The following is a 15,758-nucleotide window of genomic DNA, read 5'->3' as shown; positions in this document are numbered from 1 at the left end:
TTAAATTAAATTGGCTCAGAATGTCAGAATGTTTAAACTCCACAACATACGTTTTAAAATATGTATTCATTATTATTAACTAATTCATGTTTTATATATATAATACAATATTATAATATTTTATTTGGCCCCGGTGGTGCAGATAGAATAATCCGGACATATTTGTTTGAAATATTAAAATAATGAACACTGAATGATACTTTTTAAATTTACTTTGGTACTTTTATTTGTTTATAAAGCTAGTAACACAATGACTCGTCAGGATAAGATGAAAACTAAAGAGTTGTTTTTGTCTGTTCCGCTGTGAGCCGGAAGAGGTCGCTGTTGGCTCGTCATGTAAACATCAGCTGTTTCACGCAGTTCATCCAGCTAGCTGCTAACTACTGCTATGCTATCAAACAGGTTGCAGCCTACGCACCGTTGCCGCTGATACATGTAATGTCGTTGTAAAAGGGGACTTTGACAACACATGTAAGATCGGTTGAACATGCGGAAACTTGACTGTATGTAAAGAAAATCTTGAAAATGGACAAGGTAGGCACCCAAAAGTAAAAACAAGGGTTGTTTGTAGCCAGCTAGCGAGCTAGCCTGTAACGTGAATGTACGATGATGCACGAAGTTGAAATCAAGTTATTTTCCGCCAAACTTAATCTGTTTGCAAAGTTGATATGACACCTGATGTGACCATACGAGGAAAAAAAAGCTTACGACATGAGGTATTGTAAAATGTTTTGATGGGTTCCCCTAAAGTTGCGACAGTGCAACGTTTGATGACAACATGTTACTTTGAGCTGTTTTATGAACTGAAATGTTAAATAACAAACTGCGCTGAACACACTGTAAGTTTCATGTGTTTTGACGGCGTGGTCGCACTTTGGCGAGACAGGAATTGAGTTGAGCTGCAGCCAGCAACGTGATTGTCAAAGGTCGTATTTCAGCACACAGTCGATGACAGACCATCTTTACTTTTTCCCAGCATCTCAAAGTGTCGTCGGCTGGTCAAAAGCATCAGATGGGACAGAGGAAGGACTTTGTGGAGCCGCACACAACACCTGTGGTTTTACCAAACCCCTATTTGTCCGACCAGGGTTTAAAAGGGTAGGAGAAACAAATCACACATCTCAATGGATTTTGTCATTATTTTTGTTTCATTTTTCATGTTCTCATGTCTCTCTGTTTTCCTAAAGTCATTTTCCCACTAGAAGCTCTCCGATATTTAACAGCACATGTTGTTAAATATACTTAAATATATTTATTTTTTACTGAAGGTGTAGACTCATGCAGAAAACGAGGCTTATAAAATACATCCATATTTATGTAAACACTTAATTGTCAGGCTCTAAGGGTTACTATCATTATAAGCAATTGGCAAGGGTTATCATCAAGATATGTATTTCAAATGTAGTTTGAATGGTAAAATATTTTCTGTCATTGTAGGGTCAGTAAAGCTGGCTGCCAATTTGAGGTTGTACGCTATCTAGAAATATAACAACTGAAAGCTGATTTAGGTGATTGTTACATTTTGACCCGAGGAAACGTTGAACATTTGACCAAAGTAACAACATTTCTGAGAACATAAACCTCTTAAATGATCCTTTAAGGGCACAAATGGACATACTTGTGGATTTATGTTTATGTTCTTTTACGTGTCACACTAAGAGGATATAAAGCTTGAGAACACTGTGAGTTTACAAAACGCCTTGGAACACAGAAATGCCCTCGCCTGAGACACACCTTTAAACCTTAAATTTATTTTTTACATTTCTGAACATTGTCAAGGAACAGGCCAGGTGTGAGCCTTAAGCAGAGTCCATCTAAAACAAGTGGAGCTCCCGCAGGAAGAGGTGGAGAAGTGTCGAGGACTCATGGCTACAGCAGCACCCGCCGTGTTAGAGAGACCAATAATGGTTTCTTGCAGAGAGACAGGACTGAACGGGACCCACAGGTAGGGTTTCGCTTCTTTCGAGTACCAGCATTTTGTCTTAACCATCTTAATTCATCAAATGAATGTCAGCTATTTTCCATCTACCTTCATAGACTTCAAAACCCAACAACTACTCTCCTGCTCAGGGTAGAGTAATGGGTAAGAACCAACAGGATGCACATAGAAAGGGTAGGTATCACATACACTTTGACTGATGTTTTTTTCCATAATGACCAGATATCATGTTGTAAAAATACCTGAATTCACCATATTTCCCGGCTTGTGACTTGACAAAAGGCGTCCGAGGCGCCAGATCTGCCCCAAACTCTGCCGAGAAGTCAAAACCATCAGAGCCAGCCTCGATTCCATTTGAGGTGAAGATGACTGATTTCCCAGAGCTAGCTGATATTACACGAAACAAGGCAGGCCCTCCTCATGTTCAGAAAGAATGCTGGGGTCCTACTTCTCAAAGATTGACCTCTTCCTGGAAGGTGAGTTTACCAGAAATGTCAGATGTGGTATTGAAATGTTATTTGTATATAGAAAGTTGCCAGTGCTGTAGGATAAAGCTGCAGTACAAATTTTAAGGACACTCATTGAGTTGATGAAAGACAACATTTGAGAGATTTGCATGGAACAGGATTGTTTTAGATTTGTTAATTGTTGTTGCTGGTTTTGTTTGTCTGGAACATGTCGTTGTAGAATGACGGGTGGTACATGAAAAAATAAAAAAAGGTTTTGTAATCTTCTTCACAACAGTCTGGAGAGAGAAGTTTCCCTACACAGTCGGACCCCCAACAAACTGCCACTAATACTCAGCCAGATTCCTCTGCTGGTGCATCAGGTGGGTCTCTAAGCATTCCTTTAATGACTTTAGTGCAGTGTCAATTACACATAAGGTACTGATCATCAATTTTACTTTTTTTTTTTCTCATTGTTAACAGATCAGCCAGTGGTGACTTCCTGGGCTAATGTCGCCTCTCAGCCTCCAAAGAAACCTGTCCCTGAAGAAAAGACAATCAGCAGTAAAAACATTCAGGTTAGATGACATGTTTGGTTTAAATTCTCTGCAAATAAGCTTCATTTTCAAAGTGGACCTTCAGATCCTGTAAGTCTTCAAAAGTATTGAATATGACTGAATAGCATTCTCCTTTTAAAGGAGTAGAAGGAAACAAAAAGATTGACATTTTATTTACAGAGGACTTCAACATTTTTCATGTCTACAGTTGTGTTGGTTATTACTTTTTATTGGCATCTGATATGAACTGTTGGGGGACATAATGCTTCTAAAACTAAAGATGACACTGATGTGATAGTAGAAGTGTCAAATTGCAATTATGTGTGTTATTAAAGTATTTTTTGTCCAAAGTGTAAGATCGGACACAACAGACCAGCACAACAGAAACCATTTTAATTGAAACTAGGAATATGTAGGAAGACTTTACAAAGCTTAACTGTGAAAAAAGAAACCTTTCGGTATCATAGTTGTAGGAATTGATACACTGTATTATGTTTTAAATCATTTGCCATCTTAAAGGTGAAGTCTGTAATATTATTCACATCATGAAGTCAATGTGTACTGGTGACCAACCTTACTTAGTAGCAACTCTTCACAGTCATAAAAACTGATGCCTCGGCCAACCGGGGTTATTACATGATCAGTCACAACTCAAAAATGACCCTCAAACAAATAAAAGCTATATCTATTGTTGATTTGCATCAGCTGCTTTGGTAGGTAATTAAAGGCACGTGTGTTTTCTTGTGCTGCCGAGTCTTTAAACGTTGTTTTTTGTCTCTTAATTCCGTTTCTTGTCAGATGGAGGAAATGAATGCCGAGCAGGAAGACGAATCCTCAGGAAAGAAAAGACGTAAGAAAAAGAAGAAGAAGGCTAAAGGTGCTGGTGAAGATGTAGAAGCTCAGTCCGAAGTTACAGCAGTTTACCAAGAGCCCCCAAAATTTGAGGTGAATACAATTTATTTCTCAATATTTATTAATTCCATGCAAAAAAGCACTTTTTGTATTTGAAAATATTGATGAAGACGGTTTTGTTGGTCTGTTGTCTTGCCAGGATGAAGAGGAGTTTCCAGGCTTGAGTGTTGGTTTTACTGGAACGAATAGATGGATAACAAGCACACATGCAGTAAATCTATGCAATGAGGTAAATATCATCCGTTCAAATCAGTTCAAATGTTTTTTCACAGAGCAAATAAAATACTATATTAAGTTGGTGCAACAATTGCATTTTGAATTTTTTTAAATCATGTTTCATTTTCCAGGAAAACCAAAGAGGAAGTGTTCAGCATCAAAGTGCTGGACAAACCAAGGAAACACCGACTGCAGCAAAAACTCTGCCCACAGAGACAGCTAAAAAGGCACAGGTTGGACATTATTCATGTTTAATGTAGACAGAAGACATTATCCTGGAGAAAAGAGTCAGGATTCTGTTTGGTTTTAGCCCTGTTTCTGGTTTTGTAATTCTTTTAGAAAGCTGAGAAGGTGTCTGGGAAGAAGAGCAAAGTTCCTGTTCAGCTGGACATTGGAAACATGTTGGCAGTCCTGGAAAAGAAGCAGCAATCTCAGAAAGCCAAGCAGGATGCCAAGCCAGTAATTCTTTCAGGTGGGAAGTGGTCAGCATCATGGACTTTTCTACAGTAGCTTCCTGTTGTTCTTTGCTTTGAAGCCTAGTCCAGAATAAATCCCTTTTTTAAAATATAAAATCATTTTTATTGTAGTTGGTGGAGGACTTCCTGTAGTCCAGAAACAGCCATTAGTCCAGAAGAAGGTGCCGTGGCAGCAGGATAAAATTGCTCACAATCCCCTGGACTCCACCAGCCCTTTGGTAAAGAAAGGGAAGCAGAGAGAGGTGCCCAAAGCCAAGAAACCCACTCCCCTTAAGAAGGTACTTTCCCTCACTTACTATGAGATTCATGAAGATGCACCATATATATTAATGAATGTGTTTCCGCTGTATGGCTGCCTCGGTTTATTTCTACCTGATCTTTAGATCATTTTAAAAGAAAGGGAGGAGAGGAAACAAAGACGCCTGCTGGACGAGAGGGGGCTGCTGCCTGAAGATGAGTTAATTTTGGACAAAGCTGCAGAAGAAGAACAGTGTGACACAAATGCCACAGGTAAGAGAAATGGACCTGAATTAATGGAATGAATTGGGTCCTGTCTATTATTATACCTAATATTTGATTTGTATTTTGTGACCCTGAACATCAGATGAGGTCGGGAGTCCTACAGAGGAGCCTGTAGAGGATCAGTCAGAGTTTAATGTCTCAAGCCAGATGGAGAAAGACATCGATCAAGAGCCCGACAAAGAAGAAGAAGAAACTGCAGAGCAACAAACCCCTTCAGCCAAGACACTCCCAACCAATAGACCAAAAATCCACAGCAGAAAGTTCAGGGAGTAAGATTGAAAAGCTCTTCATTTTCACTGTATCACACATATTTTTTGTGCTTAGTTTAGAAATAAGGAAGCATTCAATCTGAATTCAATGTTACTTAAATGTATGCTAACTTGAGATGCACATTGCTTCACTTCAGCTATTGCAGCCAAATGCTGAGTAAAGAAGTGGACAGTTGTGTGACGGATCTGCTGAAGGAGTTGGTTCGTTTCCAGGACCGCCTGTACCAGAAGGACCCCATGAAGGCCCGCATGAAGAGACGCATTGTGATGGGGCTCAGAGAGGTCCTGAAGCACCTCAAACTCAGGAAGGTCAAATGTGTTGTCATCTCACCCAACTGTGAACGCATCCAGTCAAAAGGTACCAACTCTCTGCCTGGGTCTGATTCAAGTTTTTTTTTCTTTTCTTTTTTTCTGGTGAACATAAATGTCAGCATTTTCTTTTTGCTGCTGTGCCAATCAGTACTTTAAAAATGTGTAGTTACAACGTGGTTTCAATAGGGTTCATCTCTGGTTTTAGTGGTGGGAGAGTTGAGAAAGGAGTTGATTTGTTTTTTCTGGGCTAATAATTATAAGCAGATCTTTAGTCCTTAAAATGTATGAATTTTTGTCCTATGAATGACTGCAAAATGGGCAAGAGGTGGAAGAAAGTTTTATTCATACGTTACCACTGTGCAGCTTGGTTTCAGATTTAGTGATGCCAAAGCACATTTATGAATAGGTCTGTTTTCATGTGAAGTTTGGACAAATGGCCAACATGAAAAACTAGTTTTCAGCTTAATGTGTGCATTGTCAGACGATGACAGATTTAGTGAGACCTTGCCTCACATTAATTTACTAATAGGTTAAAGATGTGAAATGCAAAGTTCTCAAATGTGTGATACTTGCATTAATGGAAAAGTGTCTTATTCTGTTCTTATTCTGATTTGCAGGAGGCCTGGACGAGGCTCTATACACAATCATAGACACTTGTCGTGAACAGGGGGTGCCTTTTGTTTTTGCCCTCTCGAGGAAAGCTTTGGGCCGATGTGTCAACAAGGCAGTGCCTGTGAGCCTGGTTGGCATCTTCAACTATGATGGTGCACAGGTCAGGTTATTATTCAGTGGACACTAATCATACAAAACACCTTTTTCACTTGAAGTGAGCTTTAAGTTCTTTTACAGTATGCATTTGTAAATATGTCTCTCTTACCTGCAGGACTTCTACCATAAGATGATCGAGCTGTCATCGGAGGCCAGGCAAGCATATGAGGTGATGATGTCGAGCCTGGAGCAGACAGCGAACACTGAGGAAGAGCTGGAGATCAGCAGTCCAATTGAGGAGTCTGAGACCGGTGCAGACACCACACAGCCAGAGGAAGCAGAATACAGTAAGTCACTTTCCAGAGGCAACATGGTTTTGATACTTGGTCTTTAGTTGATTTAATAACTACAAAATACAACCAAATTAAAGCTGTAATTTCATGACCTAGATCAATTAATTCCATGCAATATATGATCTCTTCCTCTTCTAGTCAACATTTGGAAGAAAATGTTGGAGAAGGACTACAACCACAAATTGTTGAACTTGGAGGAGCAGATGAGCTCCATGTGCTTGGACAGTGAATTCACTGAAATCCTGAATGAAGATGAAGAGAGTTGACAGTGGCCAACCTTCTGTGCCTAAAAGGAAAACAACGCGATAATCACCAGCTTAGGAAAAAGTAGAGTGGACTTAAGCTCAATCTGGAGATTGTGTCAGGAAATGAATCATGTTGATAATGTTTTCAATTAATCATGAAATCCTATGTTTTCATTTTAGGAAGTTTACATGAGTTTATATTTTTGTGTTTGAGTTCAAGATAATCAAGATAATTGAAGATAATCAAACCGAGGCTATGAGAGGGTGCTTGTGGGTTATAAACTGGAGAGGTAAAACGCTGACTTATTGGACCAGTCCAGTCATTCAAAGATCCCGCAATATGAATTTTCAGTCATTAATCTTTGATCATGTCCAGAGGATGTTTAGAGGTTTACGTAGTAAATGGGAGCAGAATGTCAGTCAGTTATTAAATACTAAGGCACTATCAGTGAAGTTTTTACACTGTGGTTTTGAACCTGGAGCTGTTCGAAGGCATTTGTTTTTCTTCTGTTCATAAGCTTCCTTTTTCCTTTTTAAAACAACAAAACATGTTTGCTTTTGTTTGACTCGGACAGAGTGTGACCTGGAAGTGAAGGGAGACATAGGACAGTGGGCATTGCAATTCCATGGTCAGGGTCTTACACAGGCTCATATGAGGACCAATCAGTACATCCCACTGTGGAAAGACGTTTAAAACAAACATTTTTGGGGCTTTTTATGACCTTTATTGGGTAGGAGATGTAGAGTGAGAGGAAACGTGGGAAGTTGGGTATTAAATGCACCAAATGGCATCAGGACCGCGAGTCGAACCGGCGGCCGTAGTGACGAGGACTTTAGCCTGAGTGCGTGGGGTGCCTCCTCTACCAACTGAGCTAACACTATTTTCTTTGCATTTCTTTGCCTAATGAGTCAACACTATACATCAATTGCCTCCTTAACCAGCTGTGAATTGGTTCATAGGATTAGTTACTTCAGTGTAACACAGTGTGAGCGTATGTTTCACAAATAGTTTCTCCTCTTATTCTGTACTCAGATCTATGCCAAAGCACTTCATTTTATAGCTGTCGGGTGCATTTTATTAAGGTTAACAAAGGTGTGTTTCACAACCAGTGAAGTATAAATTATGTCTGAACATAATTCCATTGTGTTACTCATCTTCATACATCTTGTGATTAGCTGTAAATGGTATCATTTCTGGAGTATCACGTGCACCACTGTGATTATCAATTTTCTAATCTGATTTTCCAAAATCAGGAAGTGATTTTCTCTAAGCGGTGAATTGAACGTATCCATAATATTCTTTACTTTGAGGTGGTTCAATAAAGTCTGTGGTAGTGAACAATTCAAACTGTGAACAATAGGAATGTAGGACCTGAATGACACAAAAGTCGTAATGTTCTTGTGAAGATATATTTTTTGATTCAGTTCTTTAATGCATCCATTAATATGAACTCTTATTTAATATGGAGTACAGTCACGTTTCCTGGGAAAATGTAAATACATACCATAATGCACTAATGTCATTTTTCTGTTTATAATGAAAATGTGCTGATTGTTTAGAAGAAAAGTCGATAAGTGTGATTTGCAATGAGGTCAAATTCACAACCTAAAATTTCAGACTGTTTCAAAAATTCATCTTTTCTTTTATCATGAAACAAACTTTCAATAAACATTTTCAAAGTGAATATGACATGGAAACTTGATATGTCAAATACACTCCAGCAACAGTCATTCTCTAATATGAATGTCTGCTTTAAGGGTCAAGACTTCTGTTTTTTTTTTTAGTTTTCACTTGGAATTAAAAATGTCTCCCTGCTTGCGGTGCTTTAAAAAAGTCAGAAGATCACCAAAAAAATACAGACAGATCACTTTAACACTGAATATTAGAATGCAATTACTTTTTTCTCGAGCAACAGTCAATTGCGATGAATGTGTGTTGCTTCTGTCATGATACTATTGTATATCATTTTCAAAAATTTTACACCCGAGATCATTTTCATTTGGATTGGACACTGCACATAAAAATGATAAACTTCACATCAAATGTGTAACAGGAGTAGTATCTACGTATCCACTGTCGAGTTCTGCGCACACTCCCACTTTACTAAATCCAGTCAGGCCTCTTGGCATCTGCAGGTCACAGTCTGTGGAATTGTTGCCATTCTCTTTATAGTAGGTGTCAGAAGACAAGATTTGTTTCTGCACGATGATCATACTATCACCTTCCACCTCTTTCACTCTGCTGTAGCCCTCTGTGTTCTCCTGTCTCTGGACATCCGTGTAGCCAGGCCTAGAAACATTTTCTTTCTCCAGGATGAGAGTATTGTCAGAGTTCATCTCTTTCACTCTGCTGTACTGCAGCGTTTTCACATCCACCTCCTCTGTGTTTTCCTCATGTCTCTGAATATCCACATAACCGCTGTCTGTGAGCGGTTCGACAGTGTTGTCGTGGTGTGACCGACTCTGTTGTGTTGCTTCTGTGATACCAAAGTTTATAATTGTGCCCTGCTGTTTGTGACTACACTGCTGTGTTTTCTCTACGTTTGATAAACTCGTCCCTGAGAGAGACTTGTTGCTTTTTACAAAATGTTGTATTTCATGCTTTCGTTTTCCTGCTTCCTCCTGCTCGTTTAGGCTGGGTCTTGAATCCTGGCTTTGGATTTCAGGGTGAAAGCAGAAACCAAAAGAAGAAAACGTTGAGCTATTCTTCCTTTTTTGAGAGATGAAGGGATGTGGCTCAAGTCCGATGTCATTTTCAGTGACAATTAAGTAGTCCTCCATCTGATCCTTCCAGGCCACCATAAGAGGAAAGTTCTGGTTCAGGGCATTGATCACGTCTTCGGTTGGCCCACTCTGAAATGGTCAGTTAAAGGTTATTCAGTATATTCTCCATTCACCATTGTTATCGTTTAATTGTGTCGGAAACATAATGCAGATTCACTGTTACCTTGAGAAGTGTAAAATCAACTCCAGTTATCTTTGGACCAGGAACAGGTGGCAGAAAACACTTCTTCAAGCTTCAGGGACAAGAGGGACTCATGAGCCAAATAGTCATCTCGGTTTTATACAAAGAGTATTACAGACATTTTTCTGCAGGAGTTACTCACTATTTTCTCTTCATTACCAAGATACACATTGTTGCTATAAATGTGATTACACAGAGGGTGGAAACCAAAATCCCAAAAGGTCTCTGGTCCTGAAGATCTTGTTTTAATTTTTTTTTAAAAGAAGAAGAACAAAGTTTGGATAATTATTTATAGTTCTTGTAAAAGCTGCCATGTCACTATAGAGCCAAATACAAAACAAAGAACTTTTTAGACTTACAGTCTGGGATTTTCACATAGGAAGTGTTGCTCCACTCACTCCAGAAGCCGTGGTCTAACCTACAGCGCACCTGAACTGTGTACTCCACCCCGGGACTGACGCTGTACAGGCTGAAATGAGTTTGTGTGCCTGACATGTACTCCTACAGAGGAGAAAAAGATCATGTCCTGTCATTGCAAATACATTTTTCTGACTGTATCTAATTAAATTAAAGGTGCATTTATTGCAGGTATTCATGGTTTATGTTCTCATGTTCTAGTATGGAATTGGTTCAAAGTAATTGACAGCCTTGGGTGGAGGCTCATTGTTGCCCTCTACTGGCTAGCTAGCTCAACTTGCTGCCATTGTAGTTTTACATCTTAATCTTACTTTGCTTAAAGGTCATTACAGACAAGACTATTGCCTCACATACTGCAGGGTTGTTCCAGGGTTCAGACTGCCTTTGCATTGAGTAAGTCTTTGTTGAAAAACAAGGGAGTGCTTAAACAAAGGTAAAACTAAAGATGACATTTTGATCGACTTATCAGACAATATACGGTTTTTGTATTATTCCATACAATGTCAGGAATAGTCAATCAAAACTTCCCATAGCCTCCAAATTCTGTTTCTCCAAATTTAATAGAAAATTCCCTTTTTGTCTGGGAGAACTGAGAAAATTTCTAACATTTAGTTTTGACTTTATGGCATTTCTACTAAAGAAATTAAAAAATCAAAATGTTGCAGATTAATCGTTTGTTAGTGTTTTGGGTTTCGACTCTGAATAAAATCAAGAGTAGAATCACTCAGTCATCACTAGTGGCAAGTATTGATCCTAAAGTAAAGACATGTCAATATATTTTAAAGTGATAGCAGAACACAATCTTATACATTTACAGTGAGGCAACCACTTTGTGTTCAAACCATGGCGTGTATTTAAAGAATTAACTGCACTGTCCCACACAAGAGACACAATGTTTAGAAGTCAATTCAAATAAAACGTTTTTTGTTTCAGAAAACAAAAAGTGAATAAACAAAGCTGTGATAATATTTCACCTGATGCTGAATATACTTTTTATGTTTAAATTATTTAAGATTTTGGCACAAGTTCATTTAAAAACTCACCTTCCACTTCTTGTTGTTTTCCTGTTTGACTCTTAGTTTATATTTAATTGTGACCCAGCCGGACTCGGTGTCTGTGTTTTGTGGACGCTGCCAACCGACATGAAGATGTGGACTGTCCTCCATGTCCTTCACCAGCAGAGTCACATTTTCAGGAGGGTCGGGCTTCACTGTAAGACAAACACTTATAGAAAGCTAACCACACCAGAAAAATATTGCCTAGTAAAACATTCTAACTTCAGCATGCTAATTTCCTCACATTGACAATGATTATATGCTGATGTTTAGCAGCTTTGATGTGTAACATGTTCAACTTCTTTCTAAACAAAATGAGTCCTAACATTTGCTAAATAGCACAAATGTAGAGATGTGAACATTATTGGTTTTTCAGGTGTCTGGTCATGAACACCTTATTGGACAGATTGAAATGTGTAATCAATAAATGGTAATAGCTAAAAAGGCAAATATCACCAAAGTCATTTTTTCCATTTAACAAGAAGGTGTGGGTCTATATCTATTATTAGATCAATACATTTATTTGTTGAGATCCATTCAGTAGTTCGGCTGTTTCAATTTGGAGAATGTCGACAGACTGCCAACTGAAAACATGATCTCTGAGAGAATCACATCAGTTACCTGTATCTATGTCTCGTACTGTACACAGGGGCTTTAGGGTTATACAGGGACACACATAAAACACTTTGAAAATACTTAACACCTCTATTTTGGAAGTATTTGATTATTTGGATTCATTGGCCATGTGAGCTAACACAAATAGTGTTAGGACCAAACTGTGCTTCTTAAGTGTGGTGCATGAGGATAAGAGAATGAACAACCTGCATAAGCAAATTTAAAAAATATGAAATCTGATCGCAGTCTGAGCACAAGTTTCAAACGAACACAAAACAGCTCCTCTTCTTTCTGTTCAAATTTTAATTTGTGGCCTTGTGTCTGTGTCCTTTAAGAAGGCTCAGCGGGGATGCATGCCCAATCAAACTGTGCTGATCATCAGCTGATTCAGTACACATTCTGCTGTGTTAACATCTGCTCCAAAGAATGCACAGATCACAGTGTTATAGAGGGTGTTTTTTTTATCATAGTGACACAAAGACACTGTTGAAAGCCTTTTATTTACTTTCTGAAGGGATTTCTCTTTGAATTAAACTTTAACTGAGTAATTCTTTATCTGTGATTTTAGGCATTGTAAAGTTATTAAAGTGCAAATCAAAGAACACAGGTATTATATAGAACCCAGAAATAAACATTTAAAAGCAGAATAGAGAATATTTGTAGTGGATTGAAGTTTGCTTAATAATTTTTCTAAACAGTCTTTGTTATTCTGCATTTTAGTTTTCTTCCTTATATACCGTCTTAACTTACATACATAGGACATTGTGTTTATGTTTATCAATGTCTTTTACATATAGAGGGAACATCTCTGTTCTGAATCTTGTACTCGATGTTTCTCTCCTTTGGTTTGATTGATTCTTGTAATCTGCTTACCAATTTCCATCACATCTATCTTAAGGGGGTCTGAAGTGGCATTTGCAAGGTCATTAAAGGCCACCACCGTCAAGAAGTAGTCCACCCAGATGGAGGTGTGGTTCTTGTCAAAGAAACAGGAGTTCTTGCCGGCAGACTGATAGTCTGGACACTCGTGTATTCCCTCCAATCTGTAAAAAGACAAAACAAGACTTTAAGTGACCGAGAAATTAGTTAATGCTCCTCTGCTGTTAACGTGTAACATTAGCAAAAACATTTTTTTTTTTTTTTAAAGTTGACCATTTTGATCTGTGGGGAATCCAGCCAAAAATAGTGTTGGACTACTGCAGCCATCCTTGAAACAAACAACTTTCTGCCAGGTTGAGTCAATTTCACACAGCTGAAGCATTCAGAGTCTGCAGGTTTCTCTGAACTGCAACAACGGTTTGTGCTCAGTTGACTGAACACAAGTGTGTGAACAAGGGAGCTGGTATTTTTCCACTCACCTGCCCTCCAACAGCTTTACTTTCACTTGCTGTAAGGGTGGGTAAAAAAAAAACATATCTGAAACTTAAGGGGGGTACGGTGGCCTATAGGGTGTAAGTGAATAAAACCCTGGTTTGACTCTAGCTGGATGTCATTCCCCTTTCTTTGCTCCCCAAAATGTTCTGTATCTTTATTGTGACTTGTTGCTGGAGTAGGGGATAATGCCAAAAAAAATAAAAATAAAAATAATAATATCAATTCTGAACTGACCTTTCTCTCTCATAATAGAGGCGGTGTGTTGTGGGCAAACCTCCGTCTGGACCTGGCTCCCACCAGCATGTAAATGTCTCTTTCTCAGGGGACCTGCAGCCCAGCAGGACCGGCTTGCCTGGTGGAGACATACCTGGCAACAAAAAAATGTTACAAACAAGCTTCCCATTTTGGCACAAACAGAATTAAAAATCACTATACTTGATCACCAAGTCAAATCTTATCCCCATTAGACTGGAGAAACTTAAGGCTATAATGTCTAATACCTCTTTTAAACGCAATAAGTGGATCAGAAAAACTGAAAGTTAGCAACACTGTGATTCATCTTTCCGTAAAACCAGAAGCTTACATAAGCATGTAATGTTACACAACTTAGAGCTACAAACCAGTTAGCTTTATACGTGTACTTTTTTTAAATGCTGTGAAATAATAAAAACCTAACTACCTGTCAAAATGTCACTTTCTTTTGTATTATGATCCCATTGACACTTTTAACATCATATTATAAGCCAGACAATAGATTGTCTCATTCAATCCTTTGCACTCACTGTGGGACTCTAAAGCTGCAGACAGCAGCAGGAGCAGGACCAGCCTAAGATCTCTCCTCATCCCAGAGAGCTGTGTGACCTGAAAAGGAAGTGACATCACCAGCATGCGGTTAATGAGGTGACAAAAACCGGTGACTTGGCTGTGCACCTTGTTTTCACCAAAAACATAGGAAATATGAGGGGAAAACAACATGAACAACCAATAAATATTTGCATGTTGTAGACGAGACTTGCGGGACATCTGCGGGCGTCCCATCCTAATGAAGCACATTTTTACAACCAAATATTATGTTATCATTATACATTACAACATTTATATTATATACTACAACAAGGATGATAGATTTCACTGATATCAAGAAACAGTCCTTTTATGTAAACACAGACAGATCAAAGGTGAAGAACATTTCTAGAGGAACTGGATTTAACAGAATTATTTAAATGGTGAAAATGATTTTGACTTCTTCTGGTGGCAGAGTTTTAAATTTAATCAAAGTTTTAAATCTGTTTAAAAGTCTAGTAGTGTAGTCTCAATTATAGACTCATTATACTTCGATACGGGTCAACATTAGAATATAATGTAATGTATTTTAAGTTCAAACACATTATCATAAACATCATAGACGGTTATGAAACCTTCACAATGACTTTTTCTCTTATCGTCCATTCTTGGACTAATTTATTCATTTGTAAGTAATTATTCAACTTTAAATAATATGTAGATCAACAAAAGTTATTTTAATATCAATTAATACATCAAGGCAATTAAAAGATACTGACTACAGGTTTCTTTGTGTTTTACTGTTTTTCTGTCATCAGGGAACAGCATCTATCACAAACAATATTTAACTACAATCTATTTTCATCATGACAAAATGTGGTCGTAATAAGGAAACACAACCATTTAACAAAACTGAACAGGACCCTACTAAGTTACACAAGGATTGTTGAACTGACTCATGTGTCTCTGAGCTCTGGAGGGAGGAACATGCACACCTGAGCTGACTGCAGTCAATCATACACAGGTGAATCCACTCTCACCTCAATCAGGATACATCCTTAAACAGAGGATGAGAGCCCACCGTGCTCAGTTTGCTCTTCCACAAACAAGACCTGTGTTCACCTTTACCTGTCCAGTCCGTCCAAAGTGAGTTATTGTGAATTGTGAAACAATGCCACCAGCAAATGCTTAACACAGCCAATAAGAAATGCATGCAAACTGCAACAAGGACAGCACAAAAAGCAAAGTCACACAAAAGGTTGTTTTAACCTTCCTCAATAACTCACCTGTTTGGGTTGTCCACCTTCTCTTTGTTGTTTTAACTACATTAAAAAAGAAAAGTTGACACACCAACATGGAAAACGAAGCCCTCCTAACATGACTTCAGACGACCTTCTCTCACCTGGGCCCGGTGTGTCTCTGACACAGCAGGTATGGAGAGAGGTGCGCTCACAGTGTGGAAGGGAGGGGTTTGTTTCCAGAGAGCGTGGCCAGTTCAACATGTCGCACTACTGCATGATTTCGTTTTGTTACGCTAAATTGAATGAAGTCGACAGTTCATAAATATTAGCTAGATTAACTCTGAATTAATTTC

General features: G+C 38.5%; 2 protein-coding genes across 3 annotated transcripts; one reads left to right on the top strand and one right to left on the bottom strand.

Moving 5' to 3' along the window:
* The first annotated feature begins 348 nt into the window (after positions 1–348).
* LOC132974412 (selenocysteine insertion sequence-binding protein 2-like) lies at positions 349–8,640 on the top strand. 2 transcript variants are annotated; one of them, XM_061038466.1, is made up of 18 exons: positions 349–534; positions 977–1,098; positions 1,786–1,945; positions 2,038–2,113; positions 2,222–2,415; positions 2,684–2,768; positions 2,869–2,963; positions 3,741–3,887; positions 3,994–4,083; positions 4,202–4,303; positions 4,410–4,542; positions 4,658–4,824; positions 4,930–5,056; positions 5,151–5,337; positions 5,475–5,695; positions 6,267–6,421; positions 6,533–6,704; positions 6,849–8,640. In XM_061038466.1, exons 1-18 carry the CDS (start codon positions 526–528, stop codon positions 6,974–6,976), a joined length of 2,370 nt encoding a protein of 789 aa, XP_060894449.1. In that variant the 5' UTR covers positions 349–525; the 3' UTR covers positions 6,977–8,640. The 2 variants fall into 2 exon arrangements, with proteins under 2 accessions (XP_060894449.1, XP_060894448.1); XM_061038465.1 differs by having other exon boundaries at positions 1,780–1,945.
* On the bottom strand, positions 8,574–15,596 carry prlrb (prolactin receptor b). The gene is made up of 9 exons (XM_061038467.1): positions 15,451–15,596; positions 14,164–14,242; positions 13,616–13,748; positions 12,881–13,050; positions 11,381–11,547; positions 10,280–10,421; positions 10,063–10,159; positions 9,903–9,972; positions 8,574–9,808 (listed from the first exon to the last, which is right to left on the bottom strand). Exons 2-9 carry the CDS (start codon positions 14,222–14,224, stop codon positions 8,990–8,992), a joined length of 1,659 nt encoding a protein of 552 aa, XP_060894450.1. The 5' UTR covers positions 14,225–14,242; positions 15,451–15,596; the 3' UTR covers positions 8,574–8,989.
* Positions 15,597–15,758: the final 162 nt, after the last annotated feature.

This window comes from Labrus mixtus, chromosome 5, assembly GCF_963584025.1.
Source record: "Labrus mixtus chromosome 5, fLabMix1.1, whole genome shotgun sequence".
Lineage (NCBI taxonomy): Eukaryota > Metazoa > Chordata > Actinopteri > Labriformes > Labridae > Labrus > Labrus mixtus.
The sequence above is the reverse complement of the archived record's forward strand: the minus strand, read 5'-3'. Positions and strand labels throughout refer to the sequence as shown.

What these genes read in the sequence shown, in the direction of transcription:
- LOC132974412 (XM_061038465.1), top strand. An exon ending in AACCCACTCCCCTTAAGAAG is followed by an intron (nt 4,825 to 4,929) that starts GTACTTTCCCTC and finishes CCTGATCTTTAG; the next exon opens with ATCATTTTAAAAGAAAGGGA. An exon ending in CACAGCAGAAAGTTCAGGGA is followed by an intron (nt 5,338 to 5,474) that starts GTAAGATTGAAA and finishes GCTTCACTTCAG; the next exon opens with CTATTGCAGCCAAATGCTGA.
- prlrb (XM_061038467.1), bottom strand. Translation starts at nt 14,224, where the DNA reads ATGAGGAGAGATCTTAGGCTGGTCCTGCTCCTGCTGCTGTCTGCAGCT. An exon ending in AAAACAACAAGAAGTGGAAG is followed by an intron (nt 10,422 to 11,380) that starts GTGAGTTTTTAA and finishes TCTCCTCTGTAG; the next exon opens with GAGTACATGTCAGGCACACA. An exon ending in CTATGTGAAAATCCCAGACT is followed by an intron (nt 10,160 to 10,279) that starts GTAAGTCTAAAA and finishes AATTAAAACAAG; the next exon opens with ATCTTCAGGACCAGAGACCT.